A 22,674-nucleotide genomic window follows, 5' to 3' on the forward strand; every position below is an offset into this window, starting at 1 on the left:
GTCGGAGCCGCCATGAAAAAAAATTCTCGAAGAAGTCACATCACAGTTGCGTTCCTGTGTGCACGTCGCACCACAAATGCCAGTCTTCTTAATTGGCAGAGACAGTCACCTCTCGTAGAATCAGTGGCGTTCCAATAGTGGACACCCTATGCTGCACAAAGGAGGCCATGAATTGCATGTGGAGGTTGGGGGACCCTGAGCTGCAGGTAACCCCTAAGCAGGTAAAGAAGTGAGTTGTGCATGGTGTAAACTACATGGAACTGTCAGTAAGACCCAGTTTACTGTCCTAGTTCTGTAGCCAGGCCAAAAAAGGGTGGATTTTTGCTGCACCCAGCACCCTGGGCACATGCCACACCAGGGCTGCTTTAACCATAGGGTGAACGGTGCAACTGCTCGGTGTCCACCAGCGGCAGCTCACATGACGACTCGTGGGTGCCAGACCCAACCTTGCTGGATCCAGTGGGATGGTTGGGAGGAGGCAGCATGTCCCACATCCTGAGAATACAGATACAGCTGAATACAGTAGTGAAGCAGCTGCTTCCCCGGCCTGTGCGCTCCCAAGCAGCAGGCGTGGTTAAATGACGTCATCACACCTGCTGGGCTGAGCAGGAGAAAGCACAAACTAGGGGTAGCAGGGCTAGGGGAGGAGTGCTTCTTTATTTTATTAAAACTACAGGAGCTTCACTATTGGGGTACTAAGGGGGCAGTATTATTGTGAGGGGCATTAAGGGGCAAACTAATGTAATTGGGCACTAAAGGGGCATTTAGTGGGCATAACTAATGTGAGGGGGCAGTAAGGGGGGTTATAACTACTGTGAGGGGCACTAAGGGAGAAAAATTATTGTTTGGGGGCACTAAGGGGCATAACTACTGTGTGGGGGCACAACTACTGTGTAGGGGCACTATGGACCATAGCTACTGTGTGGGGGCAGAAAGGCGAAATAACTACTGTGTGGAGGCAGTAAGGGGGCATACCTAATGTGTGGGGGCACTATTATACATAGCTACTGTGTGGGGGCAGTAAGAGGGCATACCTACTGTGTGGAGGCACTATTAGGCATAACTACAGTGTTGGGGCATACCTACTGTTGGGCATTAAGAAGGAATAACTATTATGCGGGGGCAATAAAGGGGCATACCTACTGTGCGGGTACTAAGGGGGCATAACTACTATGTGGGGGCAATAAAGGGGCATACCTACTGTGCGGGTACTAAGGGGCATAACTACTATGTGGGGGCAATAAGGGGGCATACCTACTGTGCGGGTACTAAGGGGGCATAACTACTATGTGGGGGCAATAAGGGGGCATACATAATGTGTGGGTACTAAGGGGGCATAACTACTGTTGGGCACTAAGGGGGGGCTCACTCATGAAATTTCTGCATTGGGCCCACCAATGTATTAAAACTGCCCTGTGCCACACCAGTGCCACCCCCTCCTACCTACATATTGTAATAAAACTAGGGTTTTGCAGCAGAGAAGACTTAATTTCAAAAAGAATGATTGAAGAATCCCATTTTAAACAGAGTGTGGATGGGTCATGGTGGGATAATATTTCACCCTGTTATGTCATCAGTAGATGCTTCAAGGCTTAGCACACACAATCCCATCTCTAACTTCCTGCATAGCTTTCCACCTAATTACATTATGTAGTCTGAGCTATTGAACAAAAGAAGATTTATTCTCAGCGCCCTCTAGCGAACCTACAGAGAAGGACACCCAGCACGATGGCTGAACGGATCCATTCTCTCCGGCGCCATCTAGCGCTCCCCGTCGAGTACTGCATGCTCCCTCCCCTACAGGGCAGAGAAAGGCAGAGCGACCCACACACAGAGGTAGCTCGGATGAGCGCTCCCTGCAGCTGAGAGCTGGGATCAGGACTCCGGGGGCTCGGGATCGGGGGTTTCTCCAGTGTTGCGTGCTGTGGGGGGCAGCAGGGGATCCCATGCGATGTGAGTAAGCTATGCATTTTGGAAATGCCCAGGCTGAAGCCCTAAGAAGAAAAGATGGCGCCTCCCCCCCTGTGCTGGGACTGCAGCTCTGCCCCCTCTTCTTCCTTCTTGTTGCTGGGCTCTTGCTGGGGCTCGGATCGGGGGCAGCAACGGGATGGTGCCAACCATGCCCGGGTAACTGTACCTGTGCCAACGACACTTGCCTGGTGAACTGCTCTGGTGCAGGGCTGCTGGAGCTGGAGACTGTCCCTGCCAGTGTGACAGTGCTGTGAGTATGCCCGACCCTGCTAAAAACTCCCCCTTTGCCCCTGCACCCCTTACCCTTGTACCCTCCATGACCTGCATGCCAGTTGCAAACTTTTAGAAACTTTTAGAAACTTTTTTCCTCTGGGTTACAGTCTATTCCCTCTGTATTTGTTACTTTGTATTCTCTGTGTTGTGTTTTGTTTTACATATTTTTGGGCTACTTTGTACTTCCTGTGTCATTAGTTAACCCTTTAGGGGCGCAGTGTCATCGGTTGCCTTCAGCACTGACACTACAGCCCGCAGACTGGGCGTTCTAGATGGCAGGGGACACATTCTGCTGCCCGTAGACTGGCATTGAGTTACATAATATGTGTCTGGCGGGAGACGGCGTTGATGGCAACCTCTTCTATCCCACGGTATTATGGTGGTATAGTCGTCGGACATGACAGGTGAAGTGGGCACCAGCTTGTGGGATACAAGTGACACAACTTTGGCGTGCACACCTCTGTACAAATCAGTTTAGCAGCAGCCTTTGATTTCTATGGGAGGTAACTTGACTGATTTGACCAGCCCGCAGTGGGCATTGCATGGCAGAAATTACATGCCCTTGGAAAAGTCACCACGTACGTAGCATGACGCTGGCATGAAGTACGATATACCCTTAGTTGTCATGGGCATCATTAGGACTCCTGTATTAGTGGGGTGCCAGCCCGGTGTTTGTGCCACTATTATGCCAGTCTGCTGGGTATATGCCATGGTAGACAGTTGGTTTAATTTCACACCTGGCCTAATATTCAGTATTTTAGGTTCCCGTCCGCCGGGCTGTGCAATAGTCGAGTGTGACTTCCGATTTTATATCCTGTTATTGCACATTTTGGAAATTCAGACTAAATACGAAGTTTGAGGAGAGGTGTAATGAGATGAGAGCGTGATCAGTCACCATCCTGCCCGCCCCCATATGGACAGCACATGTGCCTAGGTGCCCATCAGTGTGAGTGACTTTTGCGTAGGCCTCATTCACATTTCCGTTTTTCACGGACAGAACACCTACCCATTGATTTTAATGCGTCTGTTCACAGGGAAAAAAATCACAGAGACGTGCACCACTGTGGTCCGTGAGGAGGACCAAACACGCCCATTATAGTCTATGGGTTCGTGAAAAACACTGACACTGTTTTGCGTCGTGTTTGTTTCCGAAATGTTTGTGCCTGTGGCCAGTGAAAGGAATCTGTCACCAGGACGGGCGGCCTCTGGATTTGTATGGATGTTCTGCAAAGGCTGAAATACTAAATGCCATTGCGTCGGCTACAGTGCCATACAAGGTGCCAGTCATAAGTGTTACACTGCCCCCTGGCTGCTTAGTACCCTCAGGGGTGAATATTCACAGTAAAGGGTCCCTGTCTAAGAAGCGTGTCAGTGTCACAAACCGTCACATGCCACTAACACACTAGGCACATGCCACACATGTCACTTACACACTAGGCACATGCCACACATGTCACTTACACACTAGGCACATGCCACACATGTCACTTACACACTAGGCACATGCCACACATGTCACTTACACACTAGGCACATGCCACACATGTCACTTACACACTAGGCACATGCCACACATGTCACTTACACACTAGGCACATGCCACACATGTCACTTACACACTAGGCACATGCCACACATGTCACTAAGGGTCCATTCACACGTCCGCAATTCTGTTCTGTATTTTGCAAAATAGAATTGCGGACCCATTCATTTCTATTGGACCACACTATGTGCTGTCCCGATCCGCATTTCCGGATCCGCACTTCCGGGTCCGCAATTCCATTCCCGAAAAAATAAAATAATAGAACATGTCTGATTCTTGTCTGCAATTGTGGACAAGAGTAGGCATTTTCTATTATAGTGCCGTGGATCCGCAAAGCACATACAGATGTGTGAATGGACCCTTACACACTAGGCACATGCCACATATGCCACTAACACACTAGACACATGCCACACGTCACTAACACACTTGACACATGCCACGTATGCCACTAACACACTAGGCAAATGTCTGCTCCCGGTTCACTCCTAGTCCGCTCCCGGTCTGCATCTGTTCCGCTCCTGGTCCGTTCCCGGTATGCTCCCATTTTGCTCCCGGTTTCCTCCCGGTCTGCTCTCTGTCTGCTCCTAGTCCGCTCCCGATTCACTCCTGGTCCGCTCCCGGTCTGCTCCTCATTTGCTCCCGGTCTGCTCCCGGTCTGCTCCCGGTCTGCTCCCGGTCTGCTCCCGGTTCGCTCCCGGTCTGCATCTTTTCCGCTCCCGGTTCACTCCTGGTCTGTTCCCGGTATGCTCCCGGTTTGCTCCTGGTCTGCTCCCGCTTTGCTCCCGGTCTGCTCCCGGTCTGCTCCCGGTTCGCTCCCGGTCTGCATCTTTTCCGCTCCCGGTTCACTCCTGGTCTGTTCCCGGTATGCTCCCGGTTTGCTCCCGGTTTGCTCCTGGTCTGCTCCCGCTTTGCTCCCGGTCTGCTCTCGGTCTGCTCCTAGTCCGCTCCCGGTTCACTCCTGGTCCGCTCCCGGTCTGCTCCCTTAGGTCTTGTGCACACAACAGTGTCCTTATTTCAGCCCAAAAGCCACAAATATGCAAAACATGGACACCACCTTTGTACAGTCCACACTCTTCCCTCCCATCACTAGAAATGACTCTTCTCTGCAAAGTGGCAGGAATAGGACATGTTCTGTAATTTGCGTATCAGATGCGCTGACCACTTTTATTTTTTTTGCAGACCCATAGAAAAGAGTGGTTCCGTGCGCGATCTGCAAAAAAAATGTGGATTGGACACAGATGCAAAACACGGCCATGTACGTGAGCCCTTAGGGCTGCGGGGAGCTGTGTCCTGTCACTCCCTTTGGCTGAGAGGGCTCACAAAGAGGAGGGGCATACGTTTTGCCCGGTTGGCAGAGACTTAGCGGGCGATACTGTGACCCCTTTAAGCGTTATTAGAGCGGAGGTGAAATAATACTGTAGATTAGGATCCAGTTGGACTTTCTACTGGCGGGAACAGGCCTTGTTGCCCGTAGCAACCAATCACAGCGCAGTTTTCATCTGTGTAGAGCAGGTTACAGAATGAAAGCTGAGCTCTGATTGGCTGATGTGGAAACAGGGCCAGATTCTCCTGACAACCTGTCTCCTGGGGTCTTCCTGGCTCTGTAAGGTGTCAGAAATATATACCTGACAGCAGGCTGGCTATGGCATGGGGACACGATTACTAAAGTTAGTAAGTTGACGTAAAGGAGACTGGTGCCACGGCCGCAGTGAACGCAGAGGTGGCTGCGCATTCCCTTGCTGCGCAGGCACCTCCACCTCTCCGACCCCTGTTCTGTAGATAGGTGCATGTCCCACATCTTTCAGAAATGTCAGGCATATCCTTTGCAGCATTCTGTAGCTTTCTAATACGCTTTTTATTTCATTTCCTCTGCATTGTCAATATCTCTGCTTGCTGTCAGTGAGTGGGAAAAGTCTTGTTTACATCCAGAGGCAGAAAATCTCTAGAGAGGTATGGGTGGAGCGCGAGATTTCTTGAGACATACCTCCTGTAGATTCCTTATAGCGGCATGCTTCGCCCGTGGGCTTCCATATTAAATGGAAAAAAATTAAAAGCTAATAATAATAAAAAAATATATAGCATTTTTTTATGCTCCTGGATAGAATAGTGTTTCGACTATGCCATTCAATCCAGCCTAAAAAAATTATATTTGGGTCGACATAGGCCTAAAGGACACTCCTATGGCCTCTATCAGTTCAATGGGGGCGAATGGGTACATTTAAAGGGGTTGTCCAAGTGTTTAATACTCATGACCTATCCTCAGGATAGGTCATTAGTATGTGACAAGTGGGGGTCCGATGCCCTACACCCCGCACTGATCAGCTACTTGAAGGGGCTGCGGTGCTTCGGTGAGTTCTGCGGCCTCCTCACAGCTTACCAAGCACAGCGCCGTACATTGTATAGTGGCTGCGCTTGGTATTGCAGGTCAGCCGCCTTGACTTGATCAGGACTGAGCTGCGCCTTGGCCACGTGACCGATAAATGTGACGTCGCTGGTTTAGGAAGAGGCCACGGCACTCGCAGCATACAGCTGATCGGCGGGGTGTCAGGAATCGGACCCCCACTGATCAGATACTGAGCATAGGTCATCAGTATTAAACACTAGGACAGGATGAGTCCAGTTTTCATCGCTGAGGGTTTGTTACAGTTGCATGCAGTCTAGACAGTCCTCTTTGAGCACACATCTTTCTCTGGTCCTGATAGTTTGGTGCAATGTGTCAGCCTAACGTCTAGATAGTTTAGTTCACAGAAGATTGTCTAGACTGGACGTAATTGAAGCAAACCCTCAGATGTGACAAGTAAAAAAAAAACCTCTTTATAGCTTCTGGATGTAAACAAGTGTTCCCCAGCAAGCAGAGATCTTGAAAACGGTGAAGAACTAAAGCCCAAAGTGTATTAGAAGGCTGCAGAAGTTTGCAGCATGCAGAGGGTTATAAAGTGACCGTGAACTCTTAACTCTTTTTTTTTTTTTTTTACATTTTTCTTCTAAAAAGGGTAAAAAAAAAACTGAGCGCATTTTTCTTCTAAAAAGGGTGAAAAAAAAAAAAAACTGAGCGTGTAAAGCGTTTTATCCAGTGGGGTTTTCGCCATGGTAACTTTGGGGAGGAATGTGAACTATGTGTAAATGTGCATTGAAGGAAAGAGCAGCAGATCTGGCAGCTGGGAGCTGTAAACCAGTACCAGGAGAGAGCAGAGCCGGCCCTGCGCTGGGTGTTCGCCTAGTGTCTGCACATCTTATGTAACGCCTTAAAGGACCCCAACTTCTCTGTGTGCCCGGTGATACAGGAGAGCCTCCGACGGCTCAGCAGACCACCCCGCTAAACTGTCAGCTGAGAGAAGGACTAGCTGTGCACTGGAGAATCTAAACATGAGTTATCATTCACTGACAGCAAGCAGAGATCTTTGAAGAATTGAAGCAGAAAGTATATTATAAAGTTGCAGAACTTTTCATTTATACAAGGATTAAAGCTTGGTATCCATAAACCCGGAAAACCCCTTTAAGTTTTGACATCCCGGTTGAAAGGGGTTTTCAAAAAGTGGACATTCCCTTTAAAAGGGAGTCTGTTACCAATGCCTTGTAGGGCTAGCAATGCTGAATGTAATTATACCTTTCACATAGCGATCCGTTGTGTCATTCTGGAGAAAAAGTACTTTTAATCCGTATGCAAATGAGCAGTTAAGTGCACCGAGGGCGTGCCCAAGACACTCTGTGCACCCTTGCTCCTCCTCCTACTTCCTCAAACCCCTCCGTCTTGATTGATAGAGCCAAGCATGATGACTATACCAGAACCTGGCCCTGTCAATCAAGAAGAGGGAGGAGCAAGGGTGCACAGAGTGGCTTGGACCCACCCTCGGTGCACTTATTTGTTCATTTGCATATGGATTAAAAGTAGATCAATGAGCAACGGATTGCGGTATCATTATATTCAGCCGAGCTAGACCTGCAAGACATTGTGTCTGGTTTATAAGTGGACTTCCTGCTGGAAGGTTCCCTTTAAGAACCTCTGTACATGCCCTTAAAGGGATGTTCTTTGAGTAATAGATCCAGTGGACTAGTGAGTACTCTTGCACCCAGGGTTGTGTCACAAATTAATTTTGCCCCCTATCTACTGAATAGGGGATAAGCACCTGATTGGTGGGGGTCTTACCACAGGGCCCCACACTGATCACATCAAAGGGGGGGGGGTCCCATGCACCAATGTAAATGAAGCAGCTGGTGGATTATGCCTGATACTGCTCCATCCATTCCCTATGGGACTGCCGAAGATAGCCGAGGACTGTACTCCAAGGCCTCTTTCACACGGGCGTCGCGGGCCGGATGCGTTGAGGGTGCATTGCGGGAAACCCGCTCGAGTAGGCACGCAATTTGATTCAGTTTTGGCTGCGATTGCTTTCCGTTGCTCAGTTTTTTACAGCGCGAGTGCAATATGTTTTGCACGTGCGTGAGAAAAAACGGAATGTGGTACCCAGACCCGAACCCGGACTTCTTCACTGAAGTCTGGGTTTGGGTTTGGTGTTCAGTAGATTTTATTATTTTCCATTATAACATCTTTATAATGGAAAATAATAGCATTCTTTAATACAGAATGCAAAGTCAAATGTCAATTGAGGGTTAAAAAAAACTAAAAACATAACTCCCCTCATCCACTTGATCGCGCAGCCGGGATCCTCTTCTTTGTTCTTCTTGAAGGACCTTTGATGACGTCATCGCGCTCAACACGTGAGCGTGGTGACGTCAGCGCAGGGTCCTGCTGAATGACGATAGAAGGTCCTTCTATCTTCATTCATCAGGACCTGCGCTGACGTCACCGTGCTCACCACGTGGTGAGCGCGATGACGTCAGCGAAGGTCCTTTTGCAGGTCCTTCAAGAAGAACAAAAAAGAGGAAAATAATCAAGTAAATGGGGTCCTGGGTCGCTCATCCCTCGTCTCCTTAGCAACCAATGCGTGAAAATCGTACCGCATCCGCACTTGCTTGCGGATGCTTGCGATTTTCACGCTGCCCCATTCATTTCTATGGGGCCTGCGTTGCAGAATATAGAACATGCTGCGATTTTCACACAACGCACAAGTGATGCGTGAAGAACAACGCTCATGTGCACAGCCCCATTGAAATGAATGGGTCAGGATTCAGTGCGGCTGCAATGCGTTCACGTCACGCATTGTCCCTGCGCGGAGAACTCGCCCGTGTGAAAGGGGCCTAAGGGTCCCTTAGAGAACGAAGGGTGTCGCAGCCCGCCTGCTCTACCAGCCCCTAGATCATCTTGACTAGGGCACCCTATAGATCCCCATAGATCCCTCATTATATATGATCTTTGAACACAACTGATGACAGTTTCCTTACAGTATTGCGGTTGTAAGGGAAGTCTCTGCGTCGTACCAAAGGTAGCGCCCTGTATTTCTGGTTATCAGTGGGTAAGAAGAGTGCACCCCAAACCTTGTAGTAACCTAATCTCCTGAAGGGTCTCCTCAGCTCACAGTTATATAACATTTATTGGGGGGGAGGCTACATCTGTGTAAATGTATGATATCCAGATGGAAAAGGCAATCTGTGAACAAGCCCGCGATCTTGGAGAGAAAGTGGTTTTTGCATGTATTTTGGCCCCTTGAACTGGAGAGTGTAGAGGTGTTGGGACTATAAATTTGGAGATATTTTGGAACCACTGATGGTGCACCCTCGCCAGCTACAAGGACTAACATACTTCAGTATGTTCTGAATGCGCTGTGAACTTATGTAACAGATGTTTATGTGAAAGAGGCGCACACTATAGATCCTCACAGGCGCTCTCGCGAAAAAGCAGTGTTTCTTCGGGAAAATACCACCATGTGCCGAGAGACACGGCCCTGCTACATCCCTTTGGAATACATCTGTGAAGTTGCGTTGCGACGGTCGCACCGCATAGTCAGTGAAATACTGAGAAGGAGGAGGGGAATGATGTTCAGATTACATCACATGGACCATAGGCTTAAAGGAATTGTCCACTTTGGTGAAATCATTTTTTGTTTGTTATTAGCATCCCCTAAAAATAATCTGATCACTTGGTCTCATGATCGATTGACGTGAAACTTTATAGAAAATCAGTTTTTGCCCCTTTATCTCAATGGTGAGTAGCATCTCCTATCATACTGGGGCTCAGGACCCTCTCTTTTGTATGGGCTTCAGATAATAGACACCTATGGTAGAAGCTCAAAATCTTCCCCCCCCCCCCCCCCCCCCCCTCACCTTGTGTAGAAAAATGGGACAGCTGCACCATGGGTTATTTACAGGGATTGTCAAGATTTTCCGATCCCCTGTTCCAGGCACACTTGGGACAAACCCCTTTTATTAGACATTCCCCTTAAATATAAGCTGATCACAGGGCGATCAGGATTAGTTGACCTGCAACCTAGTGTTCAATTTCCCTGCAGTGCCACCACAGGGGAAAGGAAGTATTACATGAGGCCAAGTCCTCCAGAGAAGGTTCTCGTTCATCCATGTCATGGTTTATCAGTAGTAATATAAGAGCAAGTGGACTTGCTGTATTTTCTCTTGACGACATTTCACTAGTCATCCCACTGGCTTTCTCAATTAGGGCTCAGGCACACGGTCGTTGCTCATCTGTTCCATGCCTTGGGGTCCGCAATTTGCGGTCCCCAAAGCACGGGCAACATCCGTGCAGATTCCGAAGACGGAACCAGACCCATTCAACTTGAATGGGTCCGTGATCCATCCGCACCGGAAAAAAAAAAAAAAAGAACAAAAATAGAACAACCCCGTAGTGCTTCCGTGGGGTTCCGTGCCTCCGTTCCGCACCGGACCTTCTGGAATGCAGACCCATTCAAGTGAATGGGTCCGTATCTGTGATGCTGTGAGTGCACGGCCTGTGCCTGCATACTGCCGATTCGCTGTTTGTGGGCCTCAGTACGGGCACGGCCGAGTACTTGGGCCCTTTAAAATGACTTTTATGAGAAATACTCCGATATTACAATGCTGTTCTAACTCCTCTCCCGAGGCAGTTTAGTCACACCTAATAGCTTCAGTCATGCAGTGAACATCTTAGGCTACTTTCACACGACGAAAGCCGCCGGACTAAAAAGCCTGACATGCAGTAATTTTAGTCCGGCGGCCTTTCGCCGTGCACCGCCGTGCTGCGCCGGAGCTCCACCCCCGTCCCCATTATAGTCAATGAGGACGGAGCGGCGGGACGGCGAAATAGCCGCAGGACGGATCCGACATGGTGAACAGCATGTCGGATCCGTCCTGCCGCAAGTGTGAAAGTAGCCTTAACATGAGGTCCTTGACCTTTGTGTTATGATAACCAGATCAAGCTGACTGAAGCATGAGTTACCAGTATTTAATGCTGGAGATTTCTTGTACAAATCATTCTAATTGAGAAAGCCAGTCAGATGACTAGCGAAACGTCTTCGAGAGAAAATACGACAAGTCCAGTGGCTCTGACTTATTATTACTACTGACATACAGTATTCCCTATAAACAAAAACTGTTAGGCCTCTTTCACATGGGCGAGTTTTCCGTGCGGGTGCGATGCGTGAGGTGAATGCATTGCACCCGCACTAAATTCCGGACCCATTCATTTCTATGGGGCTGTGCACACGAGCGGTGATTTTTACGCATCACTTGTGCGTTGCGTGAAAATCGCAGCATGCTCTATATTCTGCGTTTTTCACGCAACGCAGGCCCCATAGAAGTAAATGGGGCTGCGTGAAAATCGCAAGCATCCGCACGCACGGTTGCTAGGAGACGATCGGGATGGGGACCCGATCATTATTATTTTCCCTTATAACATGGTTATAAGGGAAAATAATAGCATTCTTAATACAGAATGCATAGTAAAATAGCGCTGGAGGGGTTAAAATAAATAAATAAATCATTTAACTCACCTGAATCCACTTGTTCGCGCAGCCGGCATCTCTTCTGTCTTCTTCTTTGAGGAATAGGACCTTTGATGACTTCACTGCGCTCATCACATGGTCTGTCACATGATCCATCACCATGGTAAAAGATCATGTGATGGACCATGTGATGAGCGCAGTGACGTCATCAAAGGTCCTATTCCTCAAAGAAGAAGGCAGAAGAGATGCCGGCTGCGCGAACAAGTGGATTCAGGTGAGTTAAATTATTTTTTATTTTATTTTTTAACCCCTCCAGCCCTATTGTACTATGCATTCTGTATTAAGAATGCTATTATTTTCCCTTATAACCATGTTATAAGGGGAAATAATACAATCTACACAACCTTCAACCCAAACCTGAACTTTTGTGAAGAAATTTTGGGTCTGGGTACCACATTCAGTTTTTTATCACGCGTGTGCAAAATGCATTGCACCTGCGCGATAAAAACTGAACAACGGAACCTTCTCGCGCGGGTTTGCCGCAACGCATCCAGACCTTATCCGGACATGCTCGTGTGAAAGAGGCCTAAGGCCCCTTTCACGCATCGCACCCGCACTGAATCCTGACCCATTTATTTTAATGGGTCTGTGTAAATGAGCTTTTTTTTTTCTTCGCACATCAGTTCTGCGTTGCGTGAAAATCGCAGCATGTTCTATGTTCTGCGTTTTTCACTCAGCCCCGGCCCCATAGAAATGAATGGGGCTTCAGTGAAAAACGCATTGTATCCGGAAGCAAGTGCGGATGGAATGCGTTTTTCACCGATGGTCGCTAAGAGATGTTGTTTGTAAACCTTCAGTTTTTTATCACGCGCCTGAAAAACGCATCAAAACGCATTGCACCCGCGCGGAAAAAACTGAACAGCTGTACGCAATTGCAGACATAACTGACGGAACTTGCTTGCAAAATGGTGCGAGTTTCACCGAACGCACCCGGAGCCAATCCGTCACGCTCGTGTGAAAGGGGCCTAAGGATTGTTTTTGAACTTTTATATATAGATATATACATATAAATATCCATGAAGGCTTCAACTTTTTGGGTTGAACGATCCTTTAAATTGTGTAACTTTTCTCTCCTTTGTGGCCCAACCACGGTGCCATATTATTTGAGATCTTTTAATTCCCAGTCCATTTACTTAAGTAAAATTTCTCATCCCTTGCCCAGAATTTGTAATTTTTAGGAGCGTCGATAGGAAAAGGGAGGATAAAACAGACGAGCGTTGTAAGGGGAGGTATCAAATTCTGCTTCGCTGTCATATTTTTTTCTTAATTTCTCCATCAAGCAGTTTCTATCCAAAATCAGGAATTCTGGCTCAAAAGTAGAAACTGCTAATTACAATCAAATTAACCTCTGTAGCCGATGGTTGACGTGCAGAGATGCGGCTTTTTGAACGCTGTCTCGGATTATAATACGCGTCTTCTGCTCTCTGTGGCGCTTATCTGCATTAACCCTTTCAGGACCACCACTGTGCATGTACAGCGGAAGGCCGGTCTTTCAAAATGGCGGCCAGTGGGTGCCATATCCGTCAGTTCTCTGCTGCTTTAAACACTACACCGTGGACTAATATCTGTGCCAGTTGCAGACATTGAAACCCTCGCAAGTGCAGTGAGCACCATAGCCGCCAGGTTTCTACTACTTTTACCATGACACCCGGGACTATTGTCTGCGATCGTCAATAACGCCGATTGCAGGCATTTAAATCCTCGACTGACCACAGCATCCAAGGCAGCTCCCCTGCATGGTGATCGGGGGAGCCGTTGTTTTTATATAAAAGCCATGGTCTATGAAGAAACCGGGACTTTTACAGCTGTAGTTCCTATGGAGCCCTACAGGTGGCAGAGCTCCATAAGAACATAGCAAATCTGCAATGAATTGCCATGGCAATTCATTGCAATGTACTGGAGAAGCAATCTAATAATTGCTTGTTATAGCCACCTAGAGTGACAAAAAAATAAAATAAAAGGTTTTATAAATATAAAACAAAAAATAAAAATATAGAAAAATTCAAATCACCCTATAATTAAATAAAAAAATAAAGAATAAAAAAAAAAAAAACATCATAAGCATTGCCATGTCCCAAAATGCTCAAACTATTTAAAATATAAACATATTTGTCCTTACGGGGGAAAAAAATCCACATGGCCTATTCATCATTTTTTGGTCGCTTTACCTCCCATAAAATTGAGTAAAAAGTGATGAAAAAGTCATACATACTTCAAAATTATATCAATAAAACTACAAATTGTCCTGCAAAAAATATGAGCCCTCACACAGCTCTATAGACATAAGTATAAAAAGGTTATGGGGGTCAGTATCAAAACACAAGAAAAAAAACTAGGAAACGGGTCAGTTTTACTGCATAGAGAATGGCGTAAAATCGAAACCCATAAAACTGGCGGAATTGAATTTTTTTTCCAATTCCACCCCATTTGGATGTGTAGACTCATGGATATTGTTGGGAAGGCGCCACCTCGTTGTCCAGGAGACTTCATTAGGTCTCGCCGGTAACCGATTCCCTTTAAGGCTACTTTCACATTAGCGTTTTTTTGCCGATCCGTCATGGGCAAAACTGATCCGTTTTTGACAGCTTGTGAGAGCCCTAAAAAGGATCTCACAAACGGAAAGCCAAAACGCCAGTGTGAAAGTAGCCTTAGGCTGACCTCTTGGATCAGACGAGTCGTGGTCATGCTCCTGTGGCTGTCATGGGACGATGATTCTGGAATTTTTGTGTGAATGGTGTAAATATAGATAAATGAAGCAGTGAGCGTGGGATATTCTCAGCAAGTAGAGATCATCAAGGGATCCTTGGGGCTGGTTACACAAGCTAACCATTTTGGACATGTCTCCGTTGCACAGATTTTTGGCTTAGGGCTCCTGAAATGTTCTTGGATCAAGGTGTGGTCAAGGGAGCTGCAGAACGAGGCGTAGTGTCCCGTTAACCGTTTCCATGTTATGACAGGATTAGATTTCAGTGGGAGGTGTACGTCCTTGAAATGTGCACCCTGAAAGCTGTGTATCAGCAGAGGCCTGTCCTCGGATGTTTGCGTCCTCGCGTATGTGTGTTGTAGGTTTGGTTAGTCTTTTATTATGCCGTTTAGTGCTTTTCTACCAAAATTGTGTTAGATCAGTGTCAAATGAACATGGTGTGAGCTGTTGATCACAGAAATGTATACGATTACCATTCGCTGCAGTGGAAGCTGTTAAAATCTCTTTGCACTGAGCTCCCTCTAGTGGCTCCTGAATGAAGTTGCATTGTTTTCATGACGGGAACAGAAGATGGCCAGCCCCCTCTTGGGCCTTCATGGAAAGCACGCTGATAGCACTAGGTAGGGGCTGGTGAGAGCAGGAGAAACATACCTTTTGTGGAGCTTTTATTATCAGGAGTAGTGTAAATATGAACTTTTGTGGTAGATTCCACAAGAAAATACGTGCGTATCTCCCTTGGGTTTTCATTTGGTATGGCATGGAGCTGCTCTCATTTTGAAGCTATGCGAGGGGCCCTGGGGGTGAGAACCCCAGCAGAATTCTCGACTACATAAACTAATGCACGGCCTGCCATTAAAAACAATGGCAGGCGCTCTCAGTATAGATTCAGCCTGATTTTCATCTCCCCGTGCCCAAAAATTCCATCTGAACATACCCCTAGGGTGAGTTCACATATGCAGCAGCGGATCTGGCAGGTTGTTCTGGGAGAGATCAGCCTGACGGGGGTCCGGCAATGATCCAGCCACTTTCCGGCATTAATGCTGGGTTTCGAATGGACACATATCATTGCATGCAGCGTTTTTTGTCCAGCCAACAGCCTGCATTTATGCCAGAACAGGCTACCTGATTTGAACCGCAACTGTGAACATATCCTTAATCTGCCAAATTCTGCTCCTGCAAGTGTCCAGGCCACCGCTGCCCTGTGAAGTGCTCTCACTTCATAAGGACTCATTCACACGGGCGCGCGCGCCCCGCGGTCGTGCTGTGGCCCGCAAAATGCACGAGCACAGTCCGTGGGGCAGCCACATCGGATCGCGGACCCATTCACTTGAATGGGTCCGCGATCCGGCCGTTCCGCCAAAAGATAGGACATGTTCTATCTTTTTGCGGAACGGAAGTACAGGACAAAACCCCACGGAAGCACTTCATAGTGCTTCTGTAGGGTTCTGTTCCGTGCTTCTGTTCCGTACCATTCCGCATCTCCGGATTTGCAGACCCATTCAAGTGATTGGGTCCGCATCCGTGATGCGGAATGCCCACGCAAATGCGGTCCGCAATACTGCAGCGGGGCGCACACGCCCGTGTGAAAGAGGCCTAACCCTTCTCCACGGCTATGAGTGGTGTCTGTCGTGTTCTCCTGGTTGGATGCTACTGCTGTCACTCAAAGCGGAGGGGAGGGGCTGTGAAGAAGCTCCATGCAAAGAACACTCTGCAGTGCAGTTCTCCCTGGGCACTTGCAGGAGCAGAATCTGGCAGACTAAAAGTTCATATTTACACTACTCCTATGTGTTCTATAAGAAATATTCTTGCAACTTCGATCCGACCACTTTGTGCCATTGATTGCCTGATGTCCTGACACTAATTGGTACAGATAGGCACATGGGGAAAGTGTGCTTATGTCATCAGAATGACTCATTGATTCCCGATTCATGTTGGTGGCAGGTTACAACCTCCCCGTGACTCGCTTCCTATTTCCCACTTCAGACATAACAGGGTTAATCTCCCCATTGGCGCTGTGTCCGTCCTGTGTATGGGACGATCGATGACAACCCCTGTGACCCCCTCTTCCTTAGCCCAGGACGGTCCTCGCCAGGTTGGTCGCGGATCATCGTGTATTCACTGTGTAGCTTGGCTGATGGCCGCACATCTGCTGAATGTTGGCTGTCTATAAAATGTGTTTTTCTTTTCATTTTGGCCCGTGTTGAAATGTGAACCTTTCTGCGGCCTCTCAATATTAATAATTATGTTATGGATAATGGGAAAAATCTGCATAATTTCTCTTTGATTCATGTAGAGCTTTATTTAAAGTGACAGCAACTTCTTAATGGTTCTTGTATGGAATCCTTACCTAACATTGTGTGCCACGCTTCTAGATCCCATAAGATAAAACCTATTTCCGCTTATGGACCAGAATGCTTCAATTCTCTGACAGCAAGCAGAAAAACCTGTGATAAAGACACAAAGCGTTTCAAGAAGTTGCTTAAGTTTTCAGTATTGGGCCACCCCATAGCATGCGGACTCGAGACCCCTCTCTATGTGCCACATAGACCCGCTCTATCTGTGTATTACATGAGTGGCTGCTTGTAATACTGCATTCCCCCTGTAGAGGCTGCTGTGGGGGAAATGTATGGTCAGCCAGACCCGTGACGATCAATTGATTGAGAAGGAAACTCTTAAAGGGAACCTGTCAGGTTCGCCACCCTCCAGGTTCTGATTGACAGGTTTCTCCCCATAAGGCCTCATGCACACGACCGTTGTTGTGTTCCGTTTTGCAAAATGGGGTTCCGTTGTTCCGTGATCCGTGTCCGTTTTTGTTTCCGTGCGTCTTCCTTTATTTTTGGAGGATCACCAGACATGAAGGAAAGTAAAAAAAAATATAAGACAGGTTTGCCATGCAAATGATAGGAAAAAAACGGACGCGGACGACAATCTTGTGTGCCTCCGTGTTTTTTAGCGGTCCCATTGACTTGAACGGGTCCGCAAACCGTTTTCCGCGAAAATAATAGGACAGGTTATATTTTCTTGACGGACTGGAATGACTGATTACGGACGCGGATGACAAACGGTGCATTAGCCGAGTTTTCAGCTGACCCATTGAAAGTGAAAGGGTCCGCAGAAAAACACGAAAAACTGAATAAAACAACGGTCGTGTGCATGAGGCCTAAATAGTAAAACAGAAATAGGGAGAAGTGGGTCAATCAGCAGGGGAAACCCATGTATCATTAGACTCCTTGCTGGCTGTTTCCTGCACAGTTTAACATATAGATACGCTAAGCTAGTTTATACACTGCAGCCAGTGCGAACAAGCAGAGCTGCAGTGTAAAGCATGGAGTAGGGGCAGAGAGGGAGCCTATATAAGTAGTCAGTTTATTATATAGTTAGGTCTGTTATCGTAGCTTTATATACAGCAGATTTATTATTTTATTTTTTCATTCGCCATTTTGCTGGCGTAAACCCTATTCCCATCACTCGTTCCGTCCTGTTATAAAATTACAGTGGAAGCGCCATGAGAGTGTTTTTGTGTTTGCCCTTAGCCGCTCATTCTTGGATGATGTCAGACTCTTTCCATTACTCACATCGAGCACATTGTAAGAATGTAATGAAAGCAAGGTTTATTATGGACTCTCTGTAGTTCTGCAAAAACACCACTAGGGGGAGAGACATGTTAAAGGAATTGCACGGGATTGCATAAAAATGGCTGCCTTCTCTTCCAAATACAGTGCCACAACTGTCCACGGGTTGTCTCCGGTATTGCAACTCAGCCCTGTTTGCCTCTAGTTACGCTGCAGTACCAGACACAACCAGTGGACCTGGTGTGGCGCTGTTTCTCGGAGAAAGCAGCCTTGTTTTTCTAAACCTGGGCTTTAAATGAGGTAGACGCGCTTATTGATAAAACCGCAGATGACAGAGATTATGCTACGCTACCACAGCAGGGCGCCCCCTAATATCGAGCGAACACAACGGTCCATGAAGTGTGGTTGCCAACAGTCCCGAATTTGCAGGATCCGTTGCTAATTTTCAGAGACAGTCCTAGCAAACTCGGGCTGTCCTGTACCAGAAAGTGGGTGGGTCCTGTGTAAGCCCCACCCAGAAATGGGCGTTCTAAACTGGGTTGGGTGTTCCCAGGGATTTAAATGACCTTAGTGTGCCTATAAGTGGCCAGGCAGTGACCACAGGCATGTCCAAACTGTGGCCCTCCAGCTGTTGCAAAACTACAACTCCCAGCATGCCTGGATAGCTTACAGCTATTATGGCATGCTGGGAGTTGTAGTTTTGCAACAGCTGGAGGGCCGCAGTTTGGACATGCCTGGATAGACAAATCCAAATGACCTGGGAGCGCAGTCTTAGCCGTCACTGGACGCCATATTCCTGACTACCGAGCAATTCCGTCTGCTGACACCTCTTGGTTGTCAGGAGAGACCGGTAAACAAAGCCGTCCTCGGGAGAGCGGGATGGTTAATCATTGGTGATGTATTTTGATTTTCGGCATGTGACAGAGACGACGTCACTTTATGCTTTGTGTCTCGCGTCCCCATTTGTCCTTGAGCCTGAAGTTTTGTTTTTTTTTTTGCGTTGAGCTCGGGGTATTTCCGGTGCAAAATAAAGGGTCAAAATCCAGGAGCGGGACCCTCTATTCACATGTCTGTTTTAGTGACTACTTGCATTCCCCGGGTAATAACAATTCTGGAGCATCTATTTTTACAACTCTATGATGATGTGCTCCATTATTCCTACTAGAAGTTATAAATTACTGGCAGTATGCAGTGAAGGTCCAGATGGGTGTTACCAGTTGGGAGGGAGTGTCCCTGCACAGTCTGACACTATCCAATCAGTGCTGCCAGTGTCAGACTGTGCAGGGACACTCCTCCCAACTGGTAACACCCAGCTGGATCCTCACTGTGATTTGCTAGGTAACTGATTCATAACTTCTAGCAGGAATAATAAAGTGATAAGAATAGATGCTGCAGAATTGTTACGAAAACAGACATGTCAGGAGGGGGGACATGTCCTCAAACCAAATGATTTCATCCTGTTAGTAGAGTTTGGGACCCGAGAAAATTATTACAAAGAGCGTCTGTCTCGATCTCTGGAGGACCCGAGATGACTGCGGGAGCCCACTGATTCCAGTTGACACCATGTAATGCTTTGTTTCCCCTGCGGTGGCGCTGCAGCTTTATTGAACACCTACCGCTTGGCATCCTTACAGATCCAGCCGATCACTTCAGGTCTCCGCAATGGGACGGCGTACTATCCGCTTGTTATCTAAAGGAAAGGCATTTTAATACATGGACGAGCCCTTTAAGGTCTGAATTATCCTTAAATTAGGTATTTCCCGAGGAAACCCTCTCTACACTACATCTTTCAGAAGATCACACCGGATTTTAATGGATGGATTTGGGCCCCATTGTGACAGTGCCATACGGTTGACAGTAAGCCGGCTTCCCCCGAGCCCCTGCTGGACAGATCGGTGCCACTGGCAGTGACCCACGCCCAAATCGCATCAAATCTCATTAAAACGAACAGCGGTCCATGAAGTGTGCCAACTGCAGCGTAATCCTGACTGCTGACATACGAGGGATCCGAGCAGGACAGGAGGGTTTCAAGCAGGACTTAGGTCCATCAGTGTCTGATCAGTGGGGGGGTCCCATGATCGCTGCAGCCTCTTCATACTATACCAAGCACAGCGCCACACATTGTATAGTGGCCGTGCTTGGTATTGCAGCTCGGTCCTGTTCACTCCAATGGGACTGAGCAGCAGAAATGCCATGTGGCTGACGGCAGTGACGTCACAGACCGAGCGCCGTAGCTGGGGGTGCTGGGAGTCGGACCCCTACCAATCAGAAAGCAACGAGCTATCCTGAGGATAGGCCATCAATATTTAAGTCCTGGAAAACCCCTTTAAATATTTGTAGCTCACCCTCTTTACAGCTGCAGCTCTTAAAGCAGCCATCCTCAAACTGCGGCCCTCCAGCTATTGTAAAACTACAACTCCCACAATGCCCTGCTGTAGGCTGATACCTGTAGGCTGTTCGGGCATGCTGGGAGTTGTAGTTTTGCAACAGCTGGAGGGCCGCAGTTTGAGGATGCCTGTCTTAAAGGGATCCCGTCACGATGAGAGCCCCTTACGAATGAGGACAAGCTTTATTACTGTTGATCAGATTGGTGCAGTTATTCCCGTTAAATGAGCCCCCAAAGTGGGGCACAAAGCAATATGCCGTATATACAAATGTGCAGTGACACATCAGGAACGGACATGGTCGCAGGAGTGCTATATGGCAGCACGCATAGTGTCTAGGGGTCCGTAGTAGCCACGGGGTCTAAGTGTGCCCCTATACATGGTCCTTGCATGTGAATCCGTTGCAACGTTTTGTTCTTCTCCATGTCTGGACCGACGCTCGAGAATCGCACAACCGTGTCACTTTCTACCGCCATATGTGGGGTCGACGTGATAGTCAACTGCAAGTTTTCTTGACACGTTAACCAGTTGTGCGTATCGTCCATCATTCTGGACATGTTTTAATATAGACCTGCGTTCCCATTTGTTTTTGCATTGTGCCGGCCCTCTGTTATTCCTCCTGGAAATGCTTGGATGGGGAAAAAAAGGCCATACCCCTAAAATGACTGTCAATACAGCCATGTGCAGAACCGTCCTGCAATGTGCTAAAGCAGCGACCCGCCATAGCAGCAGGTGCACATGCCTAGGTGGTCCCCCCCAGGGTCCGGCTGCCGCTCTTCCTGTTAATATACCTTGCTCTGCATGTTTGCGGCTTCCTTCACCGCAGATGAAGGAGGGATCAGCTCCCTTACCCAATGTGTCTGGAATCCGCAGATGTTTACAGGCCGCGGGCCTATCCCAGTCTGCTCATCGTTCCAGCTGCGACTCTTCCGGGACAAGCAGATCTCCAGTCCCACGGGCCGGTTCCTGAGCTCCGGATCAGCAATGTCCTCAGTGGTGGAGCGGATGTTGTCTTCCCAGTGAAGAACTGTCGTTTCTGGGGGTTCACCTCGCCCCCTTTTGTGGTCAACTGATGCCCTCTAAACCCTGGCGCCAAGGGGGGGCAGAGGTCCATCAGGCTGGCATTGAGGGGGTCGAGATCTGCTCCACTACTTCATCTACTGTATGGTCCCCTTCTGGACCATACCATTGCAGAAGACCCGTGGTCCACACTGTATTTAGGTTCTCCAGGCCTAACTTCTTGACCTTGACTTGATGCACGTTACAAAAATGCAGTTCACTCTGAAGGCGTCTAGGGCCCCGATGACCGCAGCCGTGACAATGAAAGGGTTAAAAAGGACCAATCCGCTTTCCTGACATGTCTGTATAAGTAAAGGTTTCTTTTCTTTTTTTTTTTCTTCTTCTTACAATTCTGTTACTCCTCCTGGAAATGTGTGACTAAATCAGGGATGGCCAACCCGCGGCTCTCCAGCGGTTGCAAAACTACAACTCCCACCGTGCCCTGCTGTAGGCTGATAGCTGTAGGTAGTCTGGGCATGCTGGGAGTTGTAGTTTCGCAACCGCTGGAGAGCCTCAGGTTGGCCGTCCCTGGTCTACAACTATCAGCCTACAGCAAGGCATGGTGGGAATTGTAGCTTTACAACAGCTGGAGGGCCGCAGGTTGCCTGTCCCTGGGCTAAATGGTAAACTGGGTGCTACCATCGCCCTCCCCAATTGTAGGATGGCTCCCTACACGCAGCACAGAGTGTGCAGCGACATTTCCCATCAAGGATGAATGGTATAACAAGCAGTTTTCGAATGTGTCGTCCGTTTCCAAGAGGAATAACAGAGGGATGGCTCCAAACAAAGCTCAGATTTATTTTTTTTCCTCGCTTTCGTATATCGTCTTTCCAGCGGTAAAAGGAATTTTATTGGCATCCTCTGTACTGTAAGATCTGGCCGCAGTGCACCAGCCGCTCTCAAGAACAACATGGCAGAGGGTTTTAAGAGGCAAATTCCGGCGACTTTCAGTCTGAACATTTGTTGAGCCTCCGCCATGCCGTGCCAGGCCTCCTAAATCGGCATTTCCATGCAGCATGGCTTCCTGTAGTGTCCTCCTCGTGCCGTGGAAATTATTCTGCAGCTGTAATTTAACCCGATGTGCAAGGAAGGGGGGGGGGGGGCGTCCGCCCACGCTCCTGCGTCACCACCGCCTCCCCTTTCCCTAAACTTCTGGAACGGTTGCTGGTCTTTTATAAGGTGGGCCTCAGGAAAACCACGGCCCGGCCGCAGTCTCATAGCCAGGTATTTCCTTCCCTGGAGCGTTGCAGATATCGTAGAACTACAATACCCA

At 48.1% G+C, this 22,674-nt stretch overlaps 1 protein-coding gene across 2 annotated transcripts in view; it reads left to right on the forward strand.

Moving 5' to 3' along the window:
• The first annotated feature begins 1,819 nt into the window (after positions 1 to 1,819).
• The window catches only part of PKD1 (polycystin 1, transient receptor potential channel interacting), a 92,575-nt gene continuing 71,720 nt past the window's right edge, over positions 1,820 to 22,674 (forward strand). For both annotated transcript variants that reach the window (XM_044304842.1, XM_044304843.1), the window contains exon 1: positions 1,820 to 2,221. In XM_044304842.1, coding sequence (XP_044160777.1) covers positions 1,965 to 2,221 — 257 coding nt within the window. In that variant the 5' untranslated portion in view covers positions 1,820 to 1,964. The remainder of the gene's footprint in view (positions 2,222 to 22,674) is intronic.

The sequence above is a fragment of the Bufo gargarizans genome, chromosome 8, assembly GCF_014858855.1.
Source record: "Bufo gargarizans isolate SCDJY-AF-19 chromosome 8, ASM1485885v1, whole genome shotgun sequence".
In the NCBI taxonomy this organism is placed as follows: domain Eukaryota; kingdom Metazoa; phylum Chordata; class Amphibia; order Anura; family Bufonidae; genus Bufo; species Bufo gargarizans.